We start from the raw sequence: 27,061 nt of genomic DNA on the forward strand, positions 1-27,061 counted from the left end.
TTTACAATTGACATTTTAACTATGCCAATGTCTTGGTGTGGGCCTGTGGGGACAGAGCCCCAGAGAGCAGTTTCCAGGCTCTGCAGTTTCCAGGCTCTCAGCCTCATATAGAAAGGTGCTGGCTCAGGTAGTAAATGGCCATCAACTGTGATTGGATGGCCATCAGCTGTGGCTAGTTGGCCGTCAGCTGTAACCAGTGAGCCATTGGCTACTAATATAACTGCTGTGGCTACGCAAGCAGGAAAATGGGGCTAGCAAGAAGATGGTGGCTGAGCCAGCAAGCAGTGCAGTGAAGGTTGCGAATAGTGTGGCTCCTGCTTCCTGTGTCTCCAACCCAGCCGCCAGCGAGAATATAGCGGTATGACTCCCCTACCTATGGCTCCGTGGGTGTTCCTTTTTGGCCTCACTGTATCCTGCGTTCTTATGTGGGGAACGGGACCAGAGACCTTGCAGGCCTCCCCTCACAACAGGGCCCCTTTGGGTTCATCTTTTTTGGGACTCTTTGTACTTCCTAGGCTTGTATATCTATTTCATTTGCCAGTTCAAGAAACTTTTCAGTTACTATTTCTTCAAATAAGTTTTCAATTCCTTGTTCTCTATCTTCTCCTGGTACCACTTTGATGCAAATGTTGGTACACTTGATGTTGTCCCAGAAACTGTCCTTATTTTTTCAGATTGTTTTTTTCTTTTTGCTGTTCTGATTGGGTGTTTTCTGCCACCTTATCTTCTAAATCACTGATTCAACCTCTGCTTCATCTAATCTACTGTTGATTCCCTTTAATGCATTCTTCATTTCAGTTATTTTAGTCTTTATTTCTGACTGGTTCATTTTTATGTTTTCTATCTCTAGTTTTATGTTTACTAACTCTTTTTCTGAAGTTCTCCCTGAGATCACTGAGCATCCTTATAACCAGTTTTTGGAACGCTGAGTCTGGGAGATTGCTTGTCTCCATTTTATTTAGTTCTTTTTCTGGAGCTTTGTTCTGTTCTTTTACTTGGCACATGTTTCTTTGTCTCCCCATTTTGGCTGCCTCCCTGTGTTTGTTTCTATGGAGGGCTGGTATGCCTCCCGATCTTAGTAGAGTGGCCTTATATAATAGGTGTCTTGTGGGTCCCAGTGGTGCAGTCTCCCTGATCACCAGAGCTGGGTGCTCCAGGTGTACCCTTTTATGATTCATGTGTGCCCTCCTGTAATAGTTGAGACTTGATTGCTATTTGCACATCAATGAGAGCGATTGACTATCAAGCTGATTGATTGTGAGGACTGGCTATGACTGCAGTGGAGGAGCTGTTGTGCAGGGGCTGAGCCTACAGAGCAGGGTTTTCTTCAGCAGGGCTCTGATACCTGCCTAGTCTGCTCTTTGGGTGTATCATTCATGGAGTTGGCCAGGTGATTCTTTGGCTCAGTTTGAAGCTGGCCACTGGAAATGCCAACCCCAGGTCTCCTTGGAGGTCACCAGCTGCAGCTAAATTCATCTGCAGTCCGTTCCCTGCCTTGGGCCACCTGGCATGAGCCATAAATGTCCATAAATGAGCCACAGATGTCCACCACCTGTGCTGTGCTTGGAGGTGCCTTGAGAGGCAAACCCATGAACCAAGGCTGGCTGCTGCTAGCACTGGGCTTGGGGCTGCTCAGCCAGGGGTACGGGACACAGTGAAGCCAGATAATGCGTGTTTGGGTTTTATAAACCTCTGAAATTGTAGGAAAGTCCAGAGCATGAGCAAAGGCAGGCCATTTATAAGAAAAATCTACTGGAAGTGGCCTGGGTAGGCCTGAAATTTTCATGGGGCGTGGTCTTTGGGAATTACTGGGGTGGGGCAAATGAAAGGTGATAGTCAATTTGAGGAGATGTCTGTCTGTGTATACATGCAGCAAGGGGGAGTGCTGAATGAAGAAACAATGGCCTCCACCGCTTCTCTGTCAGAAAGAAAGCTGCCCCTCCAGCCCTCATCCTGAAGCTAGACAATTCAGTTTCTCCCCGTATGTCCCTGGTGCCTTTCAGGTTGCTGCCTCAGCACTGGAACTCAGAGCGTGTGAGTCCATCCGCAAGTAAGCCCATGCACAGGCCTTTTAAGAGGAGCATCTGGGAGCATAGCCACCCTTGTTTCACTCAGCCACACTCTCTGCTGGTTTTCACAGCCAGAAATTATGGTGACTGCTTTCCTCGGCACTAAAAGTGTGGCCTGGGGAGGGGCTGGGACCCCTTGCTCCTCTGGGTGGGGAGCCTCTGCAGCTGAGATATTTCTCCTGATTTGGGTGCAGGACCAGCCAGTTCAGTGTTTCTGCCTCTCCTACCAGTCTCAAGGTGGCTTCTTCTCTATGTCTGTAGTTGTAAGATTGTGGTTCAACTAGACATCAAGCATTCTCAATAATAGTTGTTCTGTGGTTAAACTGTAATTGATATGGTCCAAGGCAACACTCTCAGTCAGTCTCTCTGTGCCCTAATGGTTGACGTGCAGCACTATCTTATTTTTTAATTTAAGTGATGTTTAATTTATCTATGAACATTTTAAACATCTTTCAAAACATTTCTCAAGTGATTCCATAAAATTAAATTTTTCTGGAGTTAATTTTATTGACTATCTTAAGGATTTGGTTTCTTCATGTATCTTTAATATTTCATTTCAGTCTCATTTTAATGAGAGAACTGTGTTGTTCTTATTGTTGTTTAGCTTTCTATTCCTGCCTTCTCTCCCCATTTACCTTCCTGATATCCATCTATCTTTATATCGTTATTGCCAATTATCTCTCAGGCCCCCTGGATTCAGGCAATCCAGAACCAAGTTTTATAAGGTGGTGATATTGACAATAAGAAGATTCAGACACAAACCAGCAAAAGTCTATAATCAGCTTGTGATTTGTTGACCATGTCCTCTCTTTTCCCTAGGCGTTTAGTTATTTAGAGTGATACTGCCTCATCAGGTAGCCACTTGTGCCTATTTAAATTTAATGTCCAATCAGCTAAATTATATAAAATTTAAAACAGTTTCCATTTGCTAATGGCTTCCGTAATGGACAACGCTTTTCCATCATCACAGAGCATTCTATTTGATAGTGCTTCTGTAGAAATATAATCCCAGACATTTTTTTCTCTCTCCCTCAGAAGCAATATTTTAAATCTACTTTTCTCTGGAGGGGGTGAGCCACATACCCTGAACAAACAGGGAGCCCAACTCTGTTCTTCTATTCCTTAAGATTACTTTTAGTCCTCTTCTTCCTGAAGAAACCCATGTTCAGATTCCGAGTGCCTGCACTTGGACACAGAGCATGACAACTCCAGGGATGCAGAACCACTCACGTTTTGAATTTGTTTCTTTTCTGGTCTTCAGGCCAGAAGCTGCTTTTAAATTTTTCTTTTTGTATTTTAACCATTATACATGATTATTTCAAGCAGAATGATTTCTAAAGCAAGAACTGTGTGCATATTGACACTTTTACTGTAGGCCTATATTCCATTATATTTTTGAACAATCTATGTTTATTTACACATGTCCATTTTATAGCCCTTTGGCTGCTTCCAATTTTCACAATTCAAATAAATGCTACCATTAACATTCTTATACGTATCTTCTGCATACTTGGGAGAGTTCTTTTATGGGCATATCAGAAGGGGGAAAAAAGCTGCTGGGTCAAAGGAAACATGCACTTTGTATTATTTTATATTGTTCTACAAAATTGCTGCACCAATTTATACACTATTCTCCATAATTCACTATGATTTCGAATCTGTTTTCTCATCTATGCTGGGTATAAAATGCCACCTCATTTTAATTTTTATTCCTCCAAGTTTTAGAGAATATCCTCTCTTACTTTTTTCTTTTTTCTTTTTGAGGGGTAGAACACTTGGGTTTCTTCCTTTGTTGCTTATATGTTAAAATTATTTTTTAAAGTATTTCTATTATTTTCTTTTTTACATATTGTTAAGACTTACACATTCATAAGAGTAAATCATTTTGGTTATATGCTTTGCAATGATCTTCCTACTGTCTTTGACTTTTGGTGATTTTTAATTGTGCAGAAGTGTCTTCTTTTGTTTTGGATTAACAAATCAAATTGATTTGTTTCTAATTATAATGATTATTTTGTGTGCCGTAGTCAATAAATTATTCCCTAGCCCAAGTTTGTAAAGATATCTTTTTGCTGTATTTTCTTCTAAATGTTTGAAAATTTGTTGTTCACATATAAATACGTAATACATCTGGATTTATCTGAGTGTGTGTGTGTGTGTGTGATGAGCTCATAATTTAATTATTTGTTCCATATGAACAAGGTCTGACAATTAAGTTCGTGAACTTATTGCAACAATGTTGTTAACCTTTTTATGATATCAGATGTCATTATGAATTTGTACCTACTGGACAAACAGTTAAGTTTACTATTTGGAATTGCTCAAAAGGCTGTGTGAAAAAGTTACATGACCTTATATTTTCGCCAACAATTCATGGCTCTTGTGTCACAACAATGCACCAACTCACACAGCACTGTCTCTGAGGGAGTTTTTATCCAGTAAACAAAAAATTGTATTGGAACACCCTCCCTACTCATCTAATCTGGCCCCCAATGATGTCTTTCTTTACTGGAAGATAAAGGAAATATTGAAAGGGAGACATTTTATTGACATTCAGGACATCAAGGGTAATACGATGACAGCTCTGATGTCCATTCCAGAAAAAGAGTTCCAAAATTGCTTTCAAGGGTGGACTAAGCACTGGCATCAGTGCATAGCTCCCCAAGAGGAGTGCTTGGAAGGTGACCGTAGTGATATTCTGCAATGAGGTATGTAGCACTTTTTCTAGGATGAGTTTGCAAACTTAATTATCTGACCTCGTATGATTAGTGGCTCTACAATACTTCCTGTATAGTTTTTCCTCTCTCTGACTTCTAATATTACCTAAGTATTATACTAATGTCCAAGTATGTGTAGCTCTTTCTCTTCTCCATTCTTTTCCATTGGCCTCTTTGTCATATGACCAACTTCACACTTTCTTTACTACCAGTCTTTGTATCTTCTAAGGCCTTGTGTGTCTGCAGTTTTATTTATTTATTTATTTATTTATTTATTTATTTATTCATTCATTCATTCATTCATTCACTAACTCACTACTGTCACACTTTAGTATTCTATCTAATTTCTTGAGTTATACACACATGCATACATATATGTACATATGGGGATATTACATTTAATTTGTAGATAAATTTGGAATAATTGCCATTTTACAATGGTGCTTTTATTATTCAGGAAAGTGATGTACTTTCACATTTTTCTGCTTAAAGAAATACTCTTTTTAGATCCTTCTTGAAATTTTATAATTTTCCCCATAAATATCTTATGCACAGTTGGTTAGGTTTATTCCATGGTAGTTTATGATTTTAGTTGCCATCTTGAATGGGATTTCTTTTTTAAAACATTCCTTTTTCTAAATATTTGCTCATGGGATATAAAAAAAGCAACGATTTTATGTGTTGTATTCTGTCAAGCAAGATTAATGAAATTCATTATTAAATTTAAGAGTTTGATATTTTTATAAAGATTATAATGTCTTAGAAAAATAATAAATTGGTCTATTTTGTTACGCTATTTTCTTTTCTATTTATATTTTGCTGGGTATAACCACCAGGAAATTGTGTAACTGACATGTTGAGCACAGGCATCCTTATTATGTTTGACTTGAAAAAGAAAGTTTCTAATATTTTTCCCATTATGTAATATTGTTACTATAGGATAGTGAACCTCAAACATTAAGATGCATCGGAAAGATCTGCATAGCTCGTAAAATCACAGATTGCCTTTCTCTACCCCTAGAGTGTCTGAGTCAGTAAATCTGGCAGATAATTTGTATTGCAGTGAGTTCTTAGGAAATGTGATTGCTGCTTGTCAAAAGGACACACTTTGAGAACCAAGTTAGAGCGGGTGGAGAGGCTGGGGTCTGGGGTAGGAGGCAGGTCAGAGTGGTCCGGTGAGGATTCCCTATGAGGGTGCTGTGTTTCCTGAGTCTTCATGACATGAGGGAGTTTCCCATAAAGATGCCGGGAAGAGCCTCCCAGACAGAGGGAACATGAGGATGTTCCCAATGTGTTTGGCAGACTTCAAGGAGATCATTGTGACTGCAGTGACATGATTGGGGTACAATGACAATAAGTTAGAGAAGTGGCAGGAGGACCTTATTGATCATTGTAAGGACTCTGTCTTTCATTTTCATGACTTGGGAAGTCATTGTGAGGAGTAAAATGATGTGACTTATGTTTTAAAAGGATTATCTGACATTTGTGGTGATGGTAGACATGAAGGAGCCATGGCTAAAAAAGAGAGACCAGGGAAGGCGCTGTTTCAGTAATCCAGGGAAGCTGGTAGAGGTGTGTGTATGTATGTGGTGGAGGGAGAGAAGTGGATGGATTTACATGTTGTTTAAGGTACAGCCTAAAGCATTCCTTGCTGTTGCATAAGGGGAGTGAGAGAAGTGGAGGAGTCATGTATGGGGCAGAACTTTTCACCTGAGCAACTGAAAGGATCTTGGAGTCATTTAAGAAAACACCTCTGACTATGAGTGTTACTCAAATGAGGAGCCTTATGTAAAGACACCAAACTGTCCTCCCACTGCACTGGGTATAAAAAGTGCTAAAGTATATCCAAAGAATATTCATGCAGAGAATTGATCGGGTCCATACTTGCAGACTGGTGTTTTTTATAAGGGTTATTAAAGGATTATGGATTATTATGGACTTCCCTTTGAAAAAATAAATTATATTTTAAGACTGGCTAGTGTTAAACCTGAGTCTCTACATCAAACCAACTCTGTCTCTCACGTATCAAAATGGATATTGCTACACTAAGGTTTGTCAGCATTTAGATTTACTTTATTATTGTGCCTCTTGATTCTTTCCTCAAAGACAGAAATCATTTCAACTCTCTCATTTTTTTTCCTAAAAATGCAAATGGACCACTTTTTTGACAATGTGAACTTTTGTTGTCACACAAAGATGCCCTCTGTGAGCAGCTGTAGAGTCAGCTTTGTTTCAAAAACAAAGAAAAGCATATAGTGGAAGTAACCATACCTCATACTCCTTTATTATTTTTCTTTGCATTTTCTTGTATTATTCCTAAAAAAGCCAAGAATTACTTTTTCTTCTGATGTACATGAAAAATTTATCTCATATGAAGGTGTGCTTTACTTTTTTCAGTTGAACTATGATCACTTTTTATTTTCCCTGGATATGGAATGGATCATACCCTATGTAAAAGACCCTGTTTTCAAATAAGATTTTTAAAAATTGCCAAGTTAAACGGGGATTATTGCTAGTAGTTTTACAGAAAGAACATTGGGGTATGACAGAGAAGAGATATATGAGACTCCATTTTTTTGACTAGGTTTCAGAAAAAAAGAAGACAGACTTAGGAGTGTAAAAGATCTGAGTGTGAATCTCAACTCTTCTCAGTGACATCCGTGACAAGTTATCATCCCACCTCTGCTTGAGTGTTATAGTGACAGAAATGCATTATCTTCCCTGCTGGTACATTTTATCTTTACACTTTCTAGCTGGTATTTCCATACGCATGTTTAAACATCTGATCCTAAATTTCCTCAACTAATACATGGAAATCAAAATGGCAATATCATAGGGCAAAGGCTTGAAGATAATATGTATAAACTGCGTATCTTGGTGCTATTGACATTCCAAATGTTATTTAGAAATTATATCAAATCTTTGACATAAGGAGAAACAGTGACCCTTTGAGGTTAAGATATAAACACACAAAAAGTGAACTTGAGATGGTTTTGGTATAAATGTAGTTCTATAGAAACAATACTAGTACTTGATTAATTGGCAGAATAATGATATACGTATACACACACACATATATATCAAATATAGACATTGACTTTCACATAAAACCAATTGTTTATACACACACACACATCTATGCATATATCAGAGTTGTAATCTGTTAAAGCAGATAGGAACGAGAGGGGGGGGAGAGAGAGAGACAGACAGAGAGAGAGAGAGAGAGAGAGAGCCATTTTCACAAAAACACTGTTACTGAGACTCAGAATGCACAAATTTCTAGATGATTTGTCACCATGTAGAAATCCTATGAGACCTGTAGACACACAGTATTCTGCTGACAATAACTAAAATTGAAGTCAACTTCAGTGACACCTGATAAAATTAACTTTTCTTTGTCCAAATAAAAATGAAACTCATTCATTTCTGGGCAGGCACTTACAATTATTGAAAAAATCCATTAAGAAGAAATCACACATCTAGAGACTCCAACACTCTATATCTGCTCCAAGTCTAATAACATTATGGGTAACAAATTAGTGTGGAAACTGATTACCACTGATTGCAAAAGTGTTTATATATCATTTGAAGGATCTGTAGACAAAAACTTGTGGAGTTATTTGCAAAATAACTTATTCTGTAATGGGATACAAATGCTTTGATCACTACAATGTAGATTCTCAAAATTGTTAAATATTAATAAAAATGTTTTAAACATATTTTTATTAAGGAAATTCATCTATAGCAATACATTTATTTCATTTTCAATTACTCAAGATTTACTCTGAATAAAGAATGATAATTAAGTTTGCGAACTCATCCTAGAAAAAGTTCTGCATACCTCATAAGGAACAAAATGTAATAAATGTATTGCTATAAAATCACATATTTTTAAACTAGAAATAGTCTTTTACTAGTTTTTTCATTGATTAATGTGGTCTAAACTTAACACCAAATCCTCTGAAAGTTATTCACAAAGAAACTAGGCATTAGTGTTGTGATAATAAAAATAAAAATAAAAAACCGCTAGTATAGATAGATAGATAGATAGATGTATTTTGAAATTGAGCAAGTTTGACATCTGGAAACATTTTGGTCCATCTGAGACGTGATCCTAAACCATAAGCTTGCATTCATGGCTTTTGTTTTATTTTTTTTAAAGATTTTATTGGGGAATATTGGGAAACAGTGTGTTTCTCCAGGGCCCATCAGCTCCAAGCCGTTGTCTTTCAATCTAGTTGTGGAGGGTGCAGCTCAGCTCCAAGATCAGTTGCCATTTTCCATCTTTAATTGTAGGGGGCACAGCCCACCATCCCATGCAGAAATCAAACCGGCAACCCTGTTGTTAAGAGCTCGCACTCTAACCAACTGAGCCATCCAGCTGCCCGATCATGGCTTTTAAAGATAGAATATACTACGTTAACTTAAAAGTAAAAAAAAAGCCTTTCAGATTGAGAGGCAAACAAGTGTTTATTTGAGATCAATAAGAATAGCTATTCTGAATTGATTAATTCAGACAGAAGCCCAAATAATGTTCTGATTAGTAGACAAAGGCAATTGGTGTTTAAGAGATAGTGAAGGGGGACAATTACATTAATAGAAGAATGGCATTTCTATTGGTGCAGATAACATAACAATGATGTTCAATAATGTTTTAAATTTTTGGTCACGTAGTCAGAATAGCTGATTTCCAGCTATCTTTGCGAACAGGTTTTCAGGCCACAGGGTTGCTTAGGCCCAGTCCTATGGTTATTTTGCCCTGTTTTAACATTCCAAAGACCTGAGGTATAAGACATGCCTCTGATATGGCAGCTACATTTTAAAGTGGCTACATTTATATTGTTGTTTACATTTCCCCCTTTTGAACAATATATTTTCTTGAAAACCTCCCTGATCAATCATCAGAGAGCACCTTGATCAGTTATTAAAAACATCATTTGTTCTGCATTGTCAGATGTCTCATTTGGGGTAAGTCATGCCATTGTCGGTCCCTTGTCACCAGGAAGGTTCATTCCTGGTATGTCATTTCCCACATAGGAAGGTTTGTGTCTAAAAGTAAAAGAGCTGACTGTGTCCATTTCTTCAATGTCCTCTCCCAATGTTGTTTGTTTGAAGAAATATATTGAATAATGCATAAGAGAAAGTTCTTACTTAACCTCCAAATATGAACGTCAGACAATTAAGTTCGTGAACTTGTTGCAATGTGCTGCTAACCTTTTTTGATATCACAGGGATTATTCATTATGAATTTGTACCAACTGGACAAATAGTTAACCAAATTTACTATTTGGAAGTGCTAAAAAGGCTGCATGAAAAAGTTAGATGACCTGAACCTTTCACCAACAGTCCATGGGTCTTGCAGCTCACAAGGCACTGTCTATGAGGGAGTTTTTAGCCAGTAAACAAATAATTGTATTGGACCATCCTCCCTACTCACCTGATCTGGAACCCACTGACTTCTTTCTTTACCTGAAGATAAATAAAATATTGAAAAGAAGATATTTTGATGGCATTCAGGACATCAAGGGTAATACAATGACAGCTCTGATGGCCATTCCAGAAAGAGTTCCAAAATTGCTTTGAAGGGTGGACTAGGTGCTGGTGTCGGTGCATAGCTTCCCAAGGGGAGTGCTTGGAAGGTGACCGTAGTGATATTCTGCAATGAGGTATGTAGCACTTTTTCTAGGATGACTTCGCGAACTTAATTATCATTCTTCGTTTGGAGCAAATCTTGAGTAATTCAAGTGTAGAAGAACACTGATTTTTTCACCAAGTGGTTCTCAAGTCTCTGTGGTAACATTCCATGTCTTTATGGCTCTGTTAAAAGTCTTTTCTTACAGTGAGCCAACATCTGAGTCCTTTCCACTCCACTCACCTGTAGGTCTTTTTGTATGTCAAGGCCTCAGTGTCCCAAGCTAGCTATCAACTGTGTAATGACAACCACCACACTCTCTTCCCCTCAAAGGAGACTATGTCCATTTCTGCCATTCAGCATGTTCCTCTAATTCATTTTTAGTGCCCCTGTGTAAAGGTGACGGCTACAAGTAAAACGTCTAAGTGTGATTTCCATGTACCAAGAAAAAGACGATCATCTTCTTGATTCTGGTTATTCCTTTTTCACTGTTCAATGTCTGCTTCTTGCTAATAGCTAGAGTCACTATTGACGCTAAAGGTTCTAGTATAAACTTTGCAGTTGTGGACAAGAGAAAAGTAATTTAAAAGCTTTCTGATGTTCAGCAAGGTGTCATGGGCAAAAAGCCCTGGACGTGAATCATAGCTTCAAACTTACTAGTTTTGTGACTTGATTAACTTTCTCAATCATTCCAAACCTCTATTGTTTACCTTGAAAACCAAAAATACGACAATGCTGACTTAGCAATACTGGGTGGAATGTATATGCCTAACACAGAATCTGGAAAATTGTCGGTACTTGATAAATATGACTTCTACCTTTTCTACATCAAATAATGTAGATTACTTTTAGGAGCTCCAGCCACTTCTTATTTACTTCTGATAAATGATTTTTTTAAGTACTGATTATAAAATGGACTAATTATGTGGTAGCCTTGGGAAGTTTTACAGTAGGTCATTAAAATTGTAATTGTGGTGTGACTTTTTTTAGATAGACATCAAACATTTATATGATGTAGCTTTTTTTTTAAAATTTGAAGCCAAGGAACAGAATGAGAAAATTCGAGCTTTTCATCTTCAAAAGAGTTTATGAGCTTTAAGTAATTAGTAGGCACAGCTCTCTATTGTGCACCAGCCTAACATGATGCGCCCTGTCGGCAAAAGAGGAAATGAGTACCCAGAGGGGCAAAGTGCTGCCCCCCAGGTGCTGTGAGTGGGGTGTGAGTGTGAGACGTGTGCCTGTGCACGTGCAGTAGTGTGCATGTGAATGTTTGTGGTAGAGGTGGTACAGATGGGAAGGAGTAGTGATGGATCTTAATGAAGAGTGATGCAAAGGCTTAAACTATTATAGTTTTTATAAGTTTATTAAGATTGCTGTCATCGAGAAAGATTGGGGAAAGAGGACTTGCGCTGCTGGTGTTATAAAAATGTGAATGGGTATTTCATGCTATATAAGTACAGGTATATAGAGAGATAACTTATTGTGTGCTGTATAGAGTAAATCGCATACACACACGAAACCAACCCTGCTGATCAGTTACTTGCTTGCTCTTAGATTCATACCCTGGCTTTTCTCCTGTTCTGTTCTCTATGTCATGAAAGCACATTGCCCAGGCTCTGTGGATCGGGGCCAATGACTTTTGAGTGGAGTTGGCCAATAGGAAGCACTAAATGAGAAATCATGACTGTATTCTCTCTCTCTCTCTCTCTCTCTGTCTCTCTGTCTCTCTCTCTCTCTGTCTCTCTCTCTCTCTGTCTTTCTCTCTCTCTCTGTCTCTCTCTCTCTCAGTCTCTCTCTCTCTCTCTCTCAGTGTGTGTATGAGTGTGTGTCTGTGTGTGCGCGTGCGTGTGCGCACATGTGCATACTCACGTGTTTGCTTTCTGTTGTCTATGTTTCTTGGTTCATTTAGGGTTCAGCTTCTGCCTGATAGACACACTGAATTCACTTCCCCTGGTTTCCTTGACTCAGACTTCTCTCCATTTGTCCCATCAGTCTAGGAGTAAGAGTGATTTCATGCTGTTGTTAATTGTGTTAATTCCTATGTTACCTTATCATCCTCTGTTTAGCTTCTCACCGTTTCTTTAGTTTTGCAACCAAATTGTCTATTAAATTTCCTCATTTCGAATACTTAAAGAATTTTCTTTTATTTTTTTTAAATTGGGGAATGTTGGGGAACAGTGTGTTTTTCCAGGGCCCATCAGCTCCAAGTTAAGTCATTCGTTGTCCTTCAATCCAGTTATGGAGGGCGCAGCTCAGCTCCAAGTCCAGTGGCCATTTTCAGTCTTTAGTTGCCGGGGGCACAGCACACCATCCCATGCAGGAATTGAACCGGCCACCTTGTTGATGAAGCTCACGCTCTAACCAACTGAGCTATCCGGCCGCCCCTTAAAGAGTTTTCTGATTCCAGATATACCACCTGTTTCTTTCTCAGTACTATATATTTAATTTGGAGTGAGCACATGAATTTATATGATAATACACTATTAAGTATAACATACTATGATAGCATATGATAACACACTATTAAGTCTAAAGTAATATTAAATAACACTATTTTTCTTTTAGGCTTTTTCAGATTAATTAAATTATCCCATTATATATCTGTGAGCAAATAATTAAACTCTTAGTTTCACTTTTATCTTTCTCTGTACAGTAAGTGTTAAATGATAGGCCCCCTCTTCCTCAAAAGAGAGTTAATAATGCAATAGAGCACTTCAAAAGAAGCATTACACTATCAGAATAGTGAAGAACAACACTGGGCAGAGAAATAAATATGCTCTCCAGTAATGGTGTAACCTGAAGTCAAATCTCAGTTCTAACAATATGCTTTCCATTTGCCCTGGGACACAGAAGTTAATTTCTCTCAACTTCAATCTCCGCATCTATGAAATAGTGATAATCACATCTCCTTGTTATCAGTTTCATGGGGGATTATTTTGTCTAACCTTTGTAAAGCTCTCAGCACTGTGTTTATAAGAGAAGAGGTCCTCAAGGAGGTTAGCTCTCTCTTCATCTATTACAGTACAAGATGCAGAAATACTTGCTGATAGCAGTTTCTCATTGATTTATTCCAGGTAAAAGATATATAGGAATATCAAATATATCCCCCATAACTTGGTTAACTGAATCAATCTTTTCTTTTTTTCTTTTACAAAATAATCATCATGTTTTATTGATTTCATGTCATTGCTCACCTTCTGAGTTTCCATTTCAACTTGTCAAACACTCCACTTAAATATCATTCCTGTGAATTCTATTTTGAATTTACTATCTATGGATAGCCACATAATTTTTGTCAACTTACTTGTACCAAGCCACCTTTTCGTTTGTTTTAATTAAAGGTAAAGAATCATATCTCTATCCGTTAGAAAAAATATTTCCTACGTGTCTTCTCTAGCTTACCCATTCTTACCCATGCTTTTGTGTGCTATTCCCAGCTTTCATATGACATTCAGGTTTACAATTTGTCCCAGTCTCCAAATTTGTCGAGGCTATTGCTATTGATATTACCACCTCTTTTTGACTTTGCTTGGTGACCAGAACTCAAACCACTCGAACTGTGCTGATTGATCTCCAACAAAACATATGCTTCCACTGGAAAGACTCAGAGAAGTTTGGCACATGGATTTAGGAATGTCTTTGCTTTTAAAGAGGAAATATGAAATAGCAAAAAGAACTCTGGACTTAGAAACAGAAGTCAAGGAATTTAATCTTTGTTTTACCCCTTATGCCCTTTGATGGCCTAGGCAAGTCCCCCATCTTTTTAAAAAATATTGTCCTCCACAAAATGAGGTGCTTGCAACAAATGCTTTTCGTGATTTCTTCTAATTCTGTCATTCTACAGTAAATTAAAATAGTTACGTTTGGGTCTAAAACTCTTTTTACATTTGGCTGTTATACATATGTATACTGGGGATGCCAAAAGAACATATACACATGACTTGTATTCATCTTTTGTTATCAGTATATATTAAGTATTACAATTTTAATATAGTTTTTTCTTTCTTAAAATGTGTATACATTATTTTTGGCACCCTCTGTATATTAAGACTTTTAGAGCAGTTTTAAATTCACAGAGAAATGGAAAGATACAGAGATACCCCATATTCCTCTTGCCCCCCCACCACACACAGTCTCCCCATGAACACTATCCCCCACCAGAGTGATCCATTTTTTACAATCAATGAACCTATGTTGACATGTCATTATCGTCCAGGTCCATACTTTGCATTAGGGTTCACTCTTCGTGTTCTGCATTCTATTGGTTTGGACAAATGTATAATGATGTAGGTTCGTCATTATGGTATCATGCAGAGTATTTTCACTGCCCTAAAAATCCTCTGTGCTCTGAGTATTCATCACTCACCAACAATCCCTGGCAAACACTGATCTTTTTACTGTCTCCATAGTTTTTGCCTTTTCCATTGTGTCACACAGTTAGAAACATAGTTTGTAGCCTTTTCAGATTGGATTGTGTTACTAAGTAATATGCATTTAAATGTCCTCCATATCTTTTTATGGCTTGATAGCTCTTTTTATTTTAGTGCTGAGTAATATTCCGTTTTCTGGATGGACCACAGTTTATTTATCCATCACTTACTGAAGGACATCTTGGTTCCTTCTAATTTGTGGCAATGATGAGTAAAGCTGCTATAAGCATCCGTGTGCAGGTTTTTCTGTGGATATAAGTTTTCAACTCCTTTGGATAAATACGAAGGAGTATGATTGCTGGATCATATGATAAGAGTATGTTTAGTTTTGTAAGAAGCTGCCAAACTGTCTTCCAAAGTGTCTGTACCATTTTACATTCCCACCACCAATGAACGTGAGTTCCTGTTGATCCACATGTTTGCCTGCATTTGGTGTTGTCAGTGTTCTGGAGGTTGGTCATTCTAATAGGTGTGTGGTGTTAGATCATCACTGTTTTCATTTGATGATAAACAATGCAGAATATCTCTTTGTATGCTCCTTTTCCATCCTTATAACTTTTTTGGTGAGGTATCGTTAAGGTCTTGGGCTCATTTTTTTTTTTAAATGTGCTGTTTGTTTCCTTATTGTTGAATATTAACACTTCTTTGTATATTTTGAATACCAATCCTTTCTCAGATGTGTCCTTTACAAACATTTTCTCTCAGTTTGTGGCTTGCCTACTCATCTTTTCACATTGTATTTCATGTTAAATATTTTTTATTCAAAAGATATACTACAATATTGGAGAATTCTTGTTATTGAAAATCAAATGAAGATGTGATATAATAACTGGGTCATAAGGAATCAACGAGGCAAAGACTTGAACCATTTTCAAAATTAAATGATTTTCTGTACTTAAATTACTTCATCAAGTGTATCTTTTTTTAAAAAAAGTATAAATGTGCTTATAATGCAAAGCCACCATCCCTTGTCTTATCTTCCTGCATCAATACCCCCTCCCCTGACTCTCCAACTTGCACGCCCTCCTGTGACATGCAGGCAAGCTTATTAAACCATTTTCCTTTGATATTTTCCTGGTTGTTAACATCATTTCTCTAAATAACACATTAAGCCATCATTTCTCAATTTATCTACTTTAGATATGGTGCATTGACTTTCTATGATTTCTATGAATTTAAGTCACTCAGACCACACCCCACCACTTTTCTCTCCCCCCTGCATGGTTCTACCACTACTCTTCATTCTCAAAGTTGGTCTTAATGACACATTTAAGTCAGTAAATAGTTTGGTTAAGAAATGGGGCTTTTGTGTGGAATTGACGTTGATCTAGTCACAGAATTCCTCAGTTTTCTCCTAACGGATTTTCAATTTTAGAGTAATGATTCTATTTGACAGAGCATCCACTTAAACCTACAATCCTGTGCCATTGTTTTATTTCCAGGCAAGACCTCACTTGCATCTCAGTCTGAGTTGCAGGTTTTTTCATATGAAATCACTTCCCATTCAGTCCAAAGCTTCCTTGTTGCTGATGAATGTCATACATAATGAAAGATTATATCCATTTATCCTCAGCAGTAAATCATTTATCACACAAGGGAGATATGTTATTGTGAATTCTGATCAAAGCTGCCCACTTCCTTAAGCTGGCAGAAATGTTGTACTCTGTTAGTTGATTATACAATATCCTGGGATAAACAGGGAAAATTATGCTGTTGAATGAGGGTTCAGCAAACTCTAGGGGTCTCTAAAATGGCTTTTTAAAAAAAATCATGTTTCATGGAGAACCTTCTGTGATCCAGGCCTGTGAACTGTTAAAGTCTTTTTTTCTTTCTTCACTTAATTAAATCAGAAAGCTGTGGGACATTTTGCAGCTTGCTCTGTGATGTCTGCCAATGGATTTGTGAATGACACTGTTTGGCTATTTTGCCCCCTTTCTTAGAGAGACAATCATTGTGACTTCTTTTTGAAGCCTGCTGTGGTGGTTTTATCAGTTATTTGCTAATGAGCTCCCTCTCTTCTTTATAATGCCAATCATAAAGATGCCTTTTAAATGCGATTTATCTCTCAGATTTATTTTCTTTTCAGGCTTCCTTATCATGCTGTGTACTGCTTTGCTTAAGGGAATCACCCTCGCTACTCAGGCAGAGAACAGGACTGACGTGTTTCATCTCTTGTTTATATCATACTCTCTCATTGTCTTCTTGCGAGAACAGTGAATTTCAGAAAGGACATCACAGTCTTTCTTCCATAAGAGTCGCTTCTTATGTTGTATCATTTATTTTAGGTTACCATCACCCCATGTTACACATCTGTGTTCTCTGCTTTTCAAATTCAAGAGCATGTGAGTTATCTCGGTATTAAAACTATCCTGAGTAAAGTGAGATGCAAAATGAAGCAGGAAGAATGGGTCCTCTTTATTCCTTTGGTCTTACTTGGGCTACTGGTCAGCATATTCTTACAGTTCATTTAGAATTTATGCAAAGTAGTAACTAGTGACCACACAATCAGTCACAAATCAGTCACCACCTAACATTTGCAAACACCATTATTTCATTTGATCGTCACCACGTTCTTGAAGTAGCATTTCAATACTTTGGCCTTTGAAGAGCTAGCTATTGAAATTCACAATCTCCCTTTCCAGACTCTGTGAGCTCATTAGGTTCCTCGTATGGTTGAAAGAAGTTCAGTTGACACTTCAACAACACCGGTTTGAACTGTGCGTGTCCACTTAAATGTAAAGGTTTTTCAATAAATACAAGTCTGCCCTCCGTATCTCTGAGTTTTGCACCCTTGGATTCAACCAACCATGGATCAAAAACAGTATTTTTTGATCCATGATGGTTGGGAATCCCCCAATGGGAATGGCCAACCTTATGCATTTCTCTACACCATTTTATTTGAGAGACTTGAACATCCATGGATTTTGGTATCTGTGGTGGGTCCTGGAACCAATCCTCCAGGTATACCCAGGGACAAATGTAATTTAGTCTTTGGGGAGTCAGAAGGTAAATGCAGATTTTCCAATGTGCAGCTGTCAGTGCCCCTGACCTTTACATTGTTCAAAGGTCAACCATAAATACCATGTGCTCAGGCTCCTTATCCTTAAAATGAGAGATTGCCAAATTTATCAGAGCAGGACATGGTTACAGCAAAGTCTTTATACATTAACTTTAGTCTAGGTGTTCCTGTTGATAGTTCTTACTTCTCTGACTGTTCAGATTCTTTTACTCCATTGTAAGTATGCTTGCCAGATCTAGAGAACAAAATATAGGACATCTGGTTAAATTTGAATTTCAAATAAATAATGAATACATTTTTAGTATAAGTATGTCACAAATATTACATCTGGTTTATACTTATTTAAACAATTGTTCATCTGAAATTCAAATTTAACTGTATTTTATCCAGTAACCCTACACGCAGGAGAAACCAAATTCTGGTCTTTGCTTTTCTGTAGATATCAGTTTCCCAGCTTGATAACTGCTATGGACTTAATTGTGTCTCCATAAATTCCTCATGTTCAAGCCATAACCCTCAATGTGATCTGGAGATAGGTTCTTTATGATGTTTCAAGTTAAATGAGGTCATATGGGTAGGGTCCTAATATGATAGGATTAATGGCCCTATAACCACCATGTGAGGTTACAATGAGAACGCAGCCGTTTCCAAACCCACGAGAGAGTCTTCACCAGACACAGACTTTGCTGGCACCTCAGTCTTAGATTTCTAGTCTCCAAAGCTGTGAGAAAATAATTTTCTGTTGTTTAAGCTACCCAGTATGTGATACTTCGTTATGGCAGCCCAAGCTGACAACACAGTAAGTTTAGAATGTTTACTCTGGCTCAGTTTTATGTTTCTCACTGAATTTCAACATGACAAGAATATTACTTTTTTTCCACTGACTGGTCTGAACGTATGAGTTAATTATTCTCCTAATTATAAGCAAGCACGGACAGGTGAAGGAATCTTCTCATGGTTGGATCTTAAGCATCACAAAAGTCTGTGATTGGCTAGTTTCTCAATCTTGGTAACACTTTAAGTGAAATAATATAGAGGAATCATAGAAAATAGATGTGACAATAAACCTCGGTCTGCTGTTGACTGGCTGTCATGAAAACTTTTAATTAGCTAGGGAAGTGGGGGAAGAAAGCCTTCCTCTCCTCTTATTTCAATGTCAGAACCTAAATTATCTGCCTAAATTTTCTTATTACTAGACATATTTACAAGGAATAGAGGCAACGTGTGTGTGTGTGTGTGTGTACACCTCATGGGTACAGAGCATGCACCAAATCAAGACTCAGTAATAATCCCACTTCGAGATGAGAAGCTAAGACCTTGGAGAGTTCAGTCACAGACCTCTAAGTGGCAGAACTGGGGGTCATCCTGCATTCAAAGGATATGTTTTTTTTTCACCCATAAGAGGCTACCTCCTTTGAAAACGAGAATCTCACCTTTGTCATAATAAACTTTTTTTGTGTACTAGGAAATTAGTAACGTAGCATTTTCTCAATCAATTGTAATTGATTGAGAAAGCAGAACTCCATCCATCCTCCACCTGTCATTATTACCCCCTAATCCTTTTGTTCTTGATAAGGGCAATTATTATTTCACCACCTCTAATGTTATATTGAAATTATGAAGTCTTATTTACCTTCTTACCCTAAAAGAGACTTAAGAAAAAAATTTTCGATGCAGTAAAATCAAAGCTAAACAAGACAAAACGGCTTTTTCAGCCCTCACTGGATAATATTGCTGTGCACCGTAAGCTGTGTAGTACCTTCATGCTAAGTTATGTGTTTTAATTTTGTTAATGAGACAGTAAGGCTAAGGTGAAGCTCTTGACCAAATAGGGGCCGAAATCTCTATAAAGGGCCAAACACTTATTCAGATTGACATTATAATTCCTCAGCCACTGGTTGTCGAATAGTGAATGAGCCATATCTGAGAGGAAAATGACTTGATGTGAATGAGCTGCTCTGGTACTAAAATTGACCAAAGTGGATGTGTGGCTGCTGGATACTCTACACACTGTGGGGAACTTGTGGTTGAGTAAATACATACTTGTTTTATTTTTTCTAACTTCTCAGACTTGCAACCATTCTTTTCCTTTCTGTCTTTAGAGCTCAGATATTAACAGAAGGTAGCATGCCTCCTGGATTTGAGCAGATGCTTTCAAGTTCACTTCTGAAATCATAGCAGTCTTATGACAAAACAATTGGCCTTCATCTACTTTGAATTCAACATTACTAAAGGGATATTAAAAAAAATAATAAATCCCTACATTTTCTTAAGGTTGCAGATACAATTCCCTTAGCAAGAGGCATCAGAGGTGTGAGCTAGATGAGTGACATTACAAGCAACAGTTGCCTCAGCCATGGAATTTGTGATATATTTGAAGGCTATTGATAACACATTGGAGAACCTTCATGAGTTTGAAGGTAGCTGTTACTCCACAATTTAAGATAATCCAATTCCAAATTCTTCCATTTATAATTGAAAGGATTTTGGAAAGGCTGTACTATAGCCAGTCTACAGATAATTTTAATTCCAATTAGTTAACTTAAAGATCTTGCTGTTTCAATTAGTGTTCCTTTTAAATAAGACTATTTAATTACATTCTAAATTCAGCTAAAGAAAGCTTACACTTTAAGCAGTGTCACAATATTCTCTATAGCCAAACCTAGATATCAATTTCAGCCACGAGTAGCAGGAAGGGGAATTTGTTCTATCTAACATCATTAATAAGTGTTGAGCCATTAACTCTAGGCTTTAGATCCTCAGCTGGAAATGTTTCCGGTCCACCCAGCACACATTTTCATTTAGATGGAACCCTGGTTTGGAATTCCTGTTTCTGTATGCTCCATCTCTCAAAGGCTGGGCAATTCATTTGCCTTGCTGAAACTCTCTATGTTTTTGTTTGTTTGTTTTCTAACTGAGGACTGTCTGAAATCTAGAGATCCCATTTTCATTCTTCAGTACTGGTATTCCTAAGGGGTCTTCCCATTCACAGTAGGTGATCACCTTTACATTAACATGAAGCTCAGGCAGTTTGCCTTTAAATCAGTGATTATTCTCTGTGACCTGGTTTGCTGAGGAACATTTTGAGATTGGATAATAACTTACAAATCTAAGTCTTTAATTCTTACCATAAATAATGGTTTCACTTCATGTTATTTGGGCCATATTTTCAAACACGAATCTGGGGAAGGTAGCTAGGTGTATGGTGATTTATGTGTCTACTGAATTTCCGTGAAGAATGTCAAAAAGTGCCACAGATCAAGCAAGGACTTTAAAGTCAACCCCAGTTGAGTTTGCATCTAGCTCAAATACTGGCTGAGTAATTCGGGATAAGATACTTAACCTTTCAGAACCTCTGTTTCCTCACTTGAAGAGCTGAAATAATGATTCTAAATTCAAAGAATATTAAAAAAACAACAACAACTAACATGTATTAAGTGCTTACTATGACCCAAAGTCATCCTGTCATTTTTCCTAATAATAATTCTAGGAGGGAGCTATTATTATTATTATCTCCATTTTACAGATGAAGAAAAGGAGGCACAGAAGGTTTAAGCAGCTAGAAAATAACTGATCTTGGATTTAAAACCAGGCAGTGCTCCAAACCCCCTTCCGCTAAAATGTAAGGTTTAAATGGCTGACGATCTTTCTATTTTTTCCCAACAAAGGACTGACATTGAGGCTAAGGAGAATTGGCAGGACATAGAAAAGAATACCTGGAGGGATTGTTCCTTTTTCAAATCAGCGTTAATAGGCCCCATAAATTGGCAGCCTTGTATATCACTGACAAAGTGTCTACTTTCCTGTAACATTGCCACCATCTCTCTTGTGAAGTTAATTGATTTCTGCTAGTTTAAGTGTTAGGTCTAACATCGAGTTTCCAAGAAGGAAGCATATATACTTTATCCAAAGTGAATACAGAGACCAGGCACTACACAGGTAATGAAGTGACCATTTGAACATTTTTCTATCCTTCATACATTTCTCTATGTAAATTATGTAAAATGCATCTTTGCAGAAATACTAGATGTAAGGTCCCTAGGCATAAACAGGGCCAAAATGCATGTGTATAATACCAACCAGGTGTGATTGTTCATTTTTCTCCTTCCTGGTTTTATTTGGGTTAAAACGGGGGAACAAGGATATTAAACAATTTTCCGGAAGTGCATCCAGCAAATACTAAGCGGAGAAGTGAGACTCTAAACCGAACGCTGTTTGCCATGATATAGATGAGGAAGGCATGTAAGAACCAGTGAATTGGCTGGGCCACCTCTGTGGATAATCAAGACCCTGAGAGTGAAGACAGAGTGGGAATGGAGAAGAAGGAAGTGAAGCAATGATAACATCTTCTGTTAATGAGTACATGACCAGGAAATCAACAGATGAGGACTAAGGATAGTATAGTTCCCTTGGTGGAACAGTTTTTGTGTTGTTTTGTTTTGTTTCCCCAATAGGAGGAAGAAGGATTAACTGAAGAATAATCTGGACATGGAGGGAGGCAGTTGGTCACTTATGAGCATTCTCCAATTTTCACTCAAAGTCACTAACATTCTTAGCTGTAATTTAGTTGTGGTTCAGAAAATGGGTTACAAGAACTAAAGTGGCATATGAGTATTGTAAGAGAAGAGATGAGAATGGTCTGCAGTTAGCAGTGGGGGCTGATCACTTCTAACTGGCCAAAGGATGCCAGTTTCTGTGGAAACATCAGCAAATTACCTGGTTGTTTTCAAAAAGTCTCTTCCTTGGCTTTTTTTATGCTAAAAAAAGTCTCTTCCTTGGCTTGTTTTACTCTACAAAAAGTCTCTTCCTTGGCTTTTTTTACCCTACACATCCGCGCTGGGGGACATGTTGACCATTTCTACTTTATTGCACTGACAAGACAAGTATTGAATTCCAGCTGACATTTACACATTTTCGTATTTCCTCATCTTTGCCAGCATTACTCTCTTTTCTTTTATCCAAGGATTGCCTTTTAAAGCTTGTCACTAAAGCTGGGCTTTTCCTCAGGGACAATGTAGGAGAGGAATAGTGACTTAAAGGAGTGGCTTGTTGTTTGAGGAGCTGCTGAACAAGGGGAAGGGGTATGAGAGTCAAGGTAGAAGAATGTAAGTAGTAGAAAAAGTTATGTCTGCATTTGAAACTCCACAGCTGGCCCTCTCCCTGTGGGAAGGGAGGGCCCAGTTTGTGATCTGGCCAGTGGCTCACCAGCAGAGAGAGAGAGACTTCGATGATACTTAAGTGGGGCTCAGAGTGTCCAAGTTCTTCCCCCCACTTCATTGCAGGGGCCAATCTCCGTTATTTGGGGCTCACCCTCCAGAGTTCTCTCTTCAACCTCTCACCTGCCCTACCCTGATCTGGACATTTTGTCCTCAACCTATGCTCTTCCTCACTGCCTTTTAAATTTGGAAATAAACTAAACAAACCACATTATCAAGAACTTACTGGTTTCCAAAGTGACAACTCCTTCACCTCAGAGTTGATAAACACACAAAATTTAAGGCTAATATTTTTTTCAAAGTAAAATTTCTTAGCTCTTGTGGACTCAGGTTGCTTTTTAGTTGTTTCACCGCTGATACTACTTCCTATCTTCAGCCTGGTCCCTGACCATCCAATTGTAGAATCAAAACGTATCTGTAGAAAACCACCAGGAAACATTGTAATTTTTAATGAAATCTCTGTGATGTAAGCCTTCTTGTCGATAAAGAAATTCAGAGAACAGGGACAGGCTGGATTTGAATAGAGCTTTGAAAGCAATGCAGATGAGAAAAATAATAGAATATTAACCTAGTTAAGCTAAAATTTGTGCTTTTTGTTAAACATATATTAACAAAAGATTACACATATACTTTTAAAATTTTTACCATATTAAGTCATGCTTTATTAAGATGCCCAGAAAGCTCTTTTTGTTATATGAATTTCTCTTGTTCTTATACTATATCTTTCAAAAAGCATTAAAAAAAAGGCACTCAAACTCTCCCAAAACACTAACCAAAACCCAAACAAACACGCAATGATATTTCTCAAAAGACGTGCTGCCTGTCACACTGTCAGAAGTTCTGCCAAACTCAATCTATGAAATAGAAGTGCATCTTCAGCCTTGTTTTCTTTGCCTTATGTCTTTAATATTATCATAAATTCAATCCACCTCATTGGCATTACCTGCTTGTTACATTCCATCTTCACATTTGGATGGGTCTGAACTTATCAAGGTGACATATGTGTGATTTTTCAATGGAAATCTTAATTTGTCAGTCCTAAAACCCAGTACACATAAGGGACACTGTCTCCTTAACGAAAGAGTAGGACTTGAGCATGTCCAGTCACAAGTGGGTCGCTCGCTTGGGCTGGGCTGCTCCAGCATCATCACACTCTTATCTGCAGTACACAGGTGTAAAAGCAGAGTGACGACACTCACTGCAATTTTCCTGATACTCCATGAGGCCTGAACACTTCCGAGTGGGCTCAAACTCATGGAAAATCCATTTAAGACGAGAAAAATTTCAAATATCTTTCCTTCTTTTCCACACACAAATGGAATAATGCAGCTTAAGTTACAAATGACCCTTAGAAAGCAAAACAAAACACAGAAAAAAATCCCACTTTCCCTTAAAAGCAGCTACCTCCCTAGGATGCCATTTTCATATTAAATAAAGATACAAAGAGTAAAGGGAGCTGAAAATCTCCCCCATAGGTTGGCAATAAAAACCTCCAAAATGTGAATGCATATGATAGCACACACCCAGCCCATAACTCATCGTGATGGGAAAAAGAAAATTAAAGCACTACAGTTCAGGTAATTCTGAATAAAGGAAAACTAACAATATTAGGGCAGCTTCCAGAGAAGAGGACTTCATTTTTCATCACAAATGTGCTCCAGTCCTAAGTATTTTCTGAATTTTTACCATTATAAACCCTGTGACACACCTGCTTTATTTCAAGTGCAGTAATGAATTTTTAAAGAGGTTATGAAAATCTGTGGCTGCTTAAACAAATTTTTTCAATAGCCTGTTGGGTGTGTGGGGTGTGCACATATCAGAAGTCTTTGTTCTCAGTCTACAAAGAAAATTGCCAAATACACTCTGGAGTGCCAGGCTTAAAAAGCTGCTAAAGAGAGCCTGCCCGATTACCTGAATTCCAATTTGACTCACAATGAAAGGTAGAAAAATTACCTACGTGCCTTTCAGTATTGCTGCTCCAGTTGCAATAGACCTTATCTAACAGTTTATTACACTCAGAAAACAAAGCATATTCTAGAGAAAGAATTCACAGCACCCGTCTCTGACAGAGCGGTCCCTTTGAATTCTTTTGTCGATTTCATAGATTTCTAACAACCAGAGGATTGTTTCTTTCAATCTGATTTTTGTGCCAGCAGCACAATTTTGTCCTCTGTAAGTGGGACAGATTCATTCCACAGCAACAATGGATGCTTCCCTGCTTAACTCGAGCATGACAGATTAAGCTTCAAGCCGACCACAAAATGCCACCTCCCCCTTACAAAGACTGTTCCAAAGCAGGGATTGTGGGCTGCCTCGGCTCTATTTGTTCCTTGAACTGCCAGCTGATGAGCCACTGCTGTCCAAAGCAGTGGCTCAGCCCTGCTGGAGTGAGCTGTGTGAAGACTCCACAGAGGACTGGCAAGACGGAGGGGACATGCCTCATTGCAGGCACTTCCAGGCAAATTTCCTCACCTCCAAATTGCACCTGCCTCAGGAAAGCTGCCTTGTACAATGCCTGGTACGAAAGCAGGCACTTTGTACATGTTTGCTGATTATAAGAGCGAAACTTAGGAGAGAAAAATGTAAGTTTAAAGAAAATGCCCAGAGACCTGCACATACAGGCTCTCAGATCTTGCCAGACGTGAAATAAATGCTGTTATTTCCTGCCAAGCAGTGAGGTGACACTGACTTGAAGAATAGCTAGGTTAAAAAACAAACAAAAAGAAAGTGAAAAAAAATATGGTGTAGGAAAAAAACTAATAAAACACAAGAATCTTAATAAACAGTATAAATCTACTCATACTATTTGAAAAATTATATGGGAAAATGTTTTTCATAGGAAAAATGGTACTTGCAATATGATGCTTCTGAAAGGACATTGCAGCTTTTTAGAAACCAGTGCATTTCATAAAGAAAAGTATACCTGCATCCAGAATTGTAATATAAGGGCATCTTAAAACGCTATTCAATTTGCTCATTAGGTATTATGTATAAAATTATAAAAGCAAAGCAGTAGTGTTTTTTTTTCTTTTGCACAAAAATAGACTAAAAACCTGCCTGTTGATTTTAGAAACAGACTGAATCAAATTATACAAAAGCATGAATGTACTGTTCACACATTTATGTAATCGGTAGCGATTTTGCTTGTTGAAATCTTGAAACGTTCACAACCACACACATATGTTTGTAATTTATCCCCTTTTTTCAGGTGCAAAGAAGGCTACCAAGGAGTCCGTTGTGATCAATTTCTGCCCAAAACTGATTCCATCTTATCGGATCCAAGTAGGTCAAGCATTTTTCTTTAACAGTACATAGAGCAACTGCTGCTAATTCAGCTGAAGGCTGTATTGCACTTGCATGTCTCTGAAAGTTGCCAAAGGTGGAAGCTGGTGACAGAAGTTTAAGTTCAAAGCTTGTTTAGAAAAAACAGTCCAGGTCCAGATCTTCTCCAGCAATGGGGCCTGGTCTTCAGATTTAGCTCCACTGCTAATTAATCTCTGCTGGGAACTTCAGCAAAACCTACTCCCTTAGCTTTCAGGATCCCCCTCGCCCCCATCGTACCCCACCCATTAGGAAACAGGGTATAGAAAACAGGGGTGTAGAAAAATAAAAGGGCTTATTATTTATCCAAAATAATTTATGGAAACTACAGAAAGTAAAGTATCAACCTCTGATTGGTAATTTGTGATAATATTAAACCTATTAACCTTTTTACCTTACTTACTGAAGTAAGGAAACATGCATATAAAGCTATATAAGAAGTTTTGAAATAAACTGTGAAAAACTCCGTTTTTAGCGACACTATTTCCATGTTGGTGGCATTTTTTCCCCATTCATGAAAGAAGACAATTTTTCACTAAGAAATATTGCTAATCATTACTTTCTTTTTCTATATGGAGTAAAAATTATGTTCTATACCAATATGTCCGATTCTGGTCAAATGTAAAATTTGTACTTTATCTGGAAATAATCCTCTCC

At 37.9% G+C, this 27,061-nt stretch overlaps 1 protein-coding gene across 10 annotated transcripts in view; it reads left to right on the top strand.

Moving 5' to 3' along the window:
* Positions 1 to 27,061, top strand: part of NRG3 (neuregulin 3) — a 1,094,354-nt gene that overhangs the window by 802,816 nt on the left and 264,477 nt on the right. For all 10 annotated transcript variants that reach the window (XM_081074700.1, XM_081074706.1, XM_081074702.1 and 7 more), the window contains exon 3: positions 26,292 to 26,365. In XM_081074700.1, the coding sequence (XP_080930826.1) occupies positions 26,292 to 26,365 (74 nt within the window). The remainder of the gene's footprint in view (positions 1 to 26,291; positions 26,366 to 27,061) is intronic.

This window comes from Rhinolophus hipposideros (assembly GCF_964194185.1).
Source record: "Rhinolophus hipposideros genome assembly, chromosome: 15".
NCBI lineage: Eukaryota > Metazoa > Chordata > Mammalia > Chiroptera > Rhinolophidae > Rhinolophus > Rhinolophus hipposideros.